Raw genomic sequence first — 2,125 nt, 5'->3', positions numbered from 1 at the left:
TGCTTGCCCCACGCAGAGCCCTGGTGCAGGAGCGGGATGCCAGGCAGGCAGAGAGCAGAGCTGCTGTTTGTCAGTGTGGAGAAGGAGCTGTAGGCCATTTTCTGCATGCAAATACATCCCAGCCTTTCCCTGGAGTGCCCTGAGTCCATCTCCTCATGCTGTCTGCCCTGAAGCCTGCAGGGATGCTGCTGTAGTGCTCCAGGGGCAGTGCAGGGAAGGGGGCAGAGGGGCACCCATGGTGGTTACCAGCCCGCCCCAGCCCCACAGGGGGTGCAGACAGGCACGGGAGAGGGGAGCAGTGCAGTGCTGGGACACCTCCAGCTGGGTGTGCCAGGCAGGGCAGCTGCACGAGCTGCCCCTCTGGGGCTGGCATGAAAAGGAGCCTCTCTGTGCTCCAGGCTGGCAGGTGCAGCAGCGCTGAGCACAGAGCCAGGCATGCAGAGCCAGGCAGGGCTTTGTCCCTGTCAGCTTGGCTTTGTGAGAGCCCCTGGCTCCAGGCAGGGGAGCCATGGGCCTGTTGAAGGTGCTGGTCCTGCAGCTCCACTCCACCTCCTGCCATCAGGGATGGTCCATAAGTCACAGGCCAGGGCAAAGGGAGGGCTGGTGCTGCTAGACGGAGCTGGAGGCGGGCGGCTGGCTGTTGCTGTTGCTCTCCGAGGGGGTCTTGGCAGTGGAGGAGGTGGCCAGGGAGCCGCTGTTCCTGAAGATGCGGAGCAGCCTCCGCTTGTAGCCCCGGAAGGCGAAGAAGTAAATGATGGGGTCGATGCAGCAGTTGAGGTTCATGAACGCCACCGTGATTTGCAGGGACATCTTGAAGGCTTGCTGCTCACGGCAGGACGGCTGGTAGAGGATCTTCCTGACCATGAACTGGACAATGTTGAGGTGGTAGGGGCTGAAGCAGAGCAGGACAGCCAGCAGAACCACCAGGATGACAGTGAAGGCCCGGTGGTGGTGCCCATTTTTCACCGTCAGCGGGTTCTCCTTGGCCGTCTGGCAGAGCTTGAGGTTGATCCTCACATAGCACACCAAGATGATTCCCACAGGCAGGAAGAAGCCAAGCATGCAGGCCACCAGGAGCAGGTAGGGCAGATTGGGAATCTCCTCGAAGTTGAAGTACTCCATGCAGGTCAGCTTGTCTCCCATCCTGCGCGTCATGGGCCGCAGGAGCAGCGGAGCCGTCTGCAGGAACACCAAGGCCCAGATGAGGACACAGATGGCCCTGGCCCGGCTCATCTTCCGAATCCTGCCGGGGTGCCGGGTGCGCACCACGGCCACGTAGCGGTCCACGCTCACGCAGGTCATGAAGTAGATGCTCACGTAGGTGTTCATGTAGAAAAGGAAAGCTGTGATCCGGCAGACCCAGTCCCCCAAGGGCCAGTCAGACTCCAGGATGTAGTAGGCGATCCTGCCCGGCAGTGCCAGGGTGAAGAGGGCATCGGAGAGCGCCAGGTTCACCAGGTAGAGGTTGGTGGAGTTGAGTTTCTTCTTCCTGCGCTGGAAGGTGATACAGAGGGCCAGGATATTCCCACAGGCACCGAACACCAGCAGGATGGTGTAGAAAAGGGAGAAGATGACTTTGGTTGAGAAGTGTTGGTTGTGCACGTTGCAGCTGCTCTGGTTGCTGGAGGTGAGGTTGGTGAGCAGGAGCACGTCCTCCACAAGAGCCATCTCCATGGTGCCTCACAAGCTCTTGCTCTCTCCCTTGGAATAAGAACAGACATGAAACTTGCAGCTTATTGATAACAGAAGTGGCACTCTTAGAGCTGGCCCTCATCACAAAGCAAAAGCCCTGTCCCCTGCTCCCTCCCAGCAGCACACAGCTCGAGTCATTTGGAAAAATGCTTCTCTTGTGATTTTGGTGAGAGCATCTCAACAGTGGCTGTGACTCATTCCCCTTTTCTTATCACGAGCTACTCTTAATTTTGTTTCTTCACAAGTCCAATCAATATGAGAAAGGACTGGAGGTGCTGGGAGGGGGGATTGCCTGTCCCACAAGGAAGGTCCCAAACTCATCTGGTGGCAATGATATCATTTTCTCGTTACTGTCAGGGGAATGGGGAGCTTCATTGAGAAAATGCCCACCGGCAGGCAGAAGTGCTGAGGATCACTTTCACAACCCTCGGGC

General features: G+C 58.1%; 1 protein-coding gene across 1 annotated transcript; it reads right to left on the bottom strand.

Annotated features, from left to right (window-relative positions):
• Positions 1-609: 609 nt before the first annotated feature.
• On the bottom strand, positions 610-1,668 carry LOC135450397 (G-protein coupled receptor 183-like). The gene has a single exon (XM_064718522.1). It carries the CDS (start codon positions 1,666-1,668, stop codon positions 610-612), a length of 1,059 nt encoding a protein of 352 aa, XP_064574592.1.
• Positions 1,669-2,125: the final 457 nt, after the last annotated feature.

This window comes from Zonotrichia leucophrys, chromosome 1 (assembly GCF_028769735.1).
Source record: "Zonotrichia leucophrys gambelii isolate GWCS_2022_RI chromosome 1, RI_Zleu_2.0, whole genome shotgun sequence".
Taxonomy (NCBI): Eukaryota; Metazoa; Chordata; class Aves; order Passeriformes; family Passerellidae; genus Zonotrichia; species Zonotrichia leucophrys.
This window is presented reverse-complemented; position numbering and strand designations above follow the sequence as displayed.

What these genes read in the sequence shown, in the direction of transcription:
- LOC135450397 (XM_064718522.1), bottom strand. Translation starts at nt 1,668, where the DNA reads ATGGCTCTTGTGGAGGACGTGCTCCTGCTCACCAACCTCACCTCCAGC.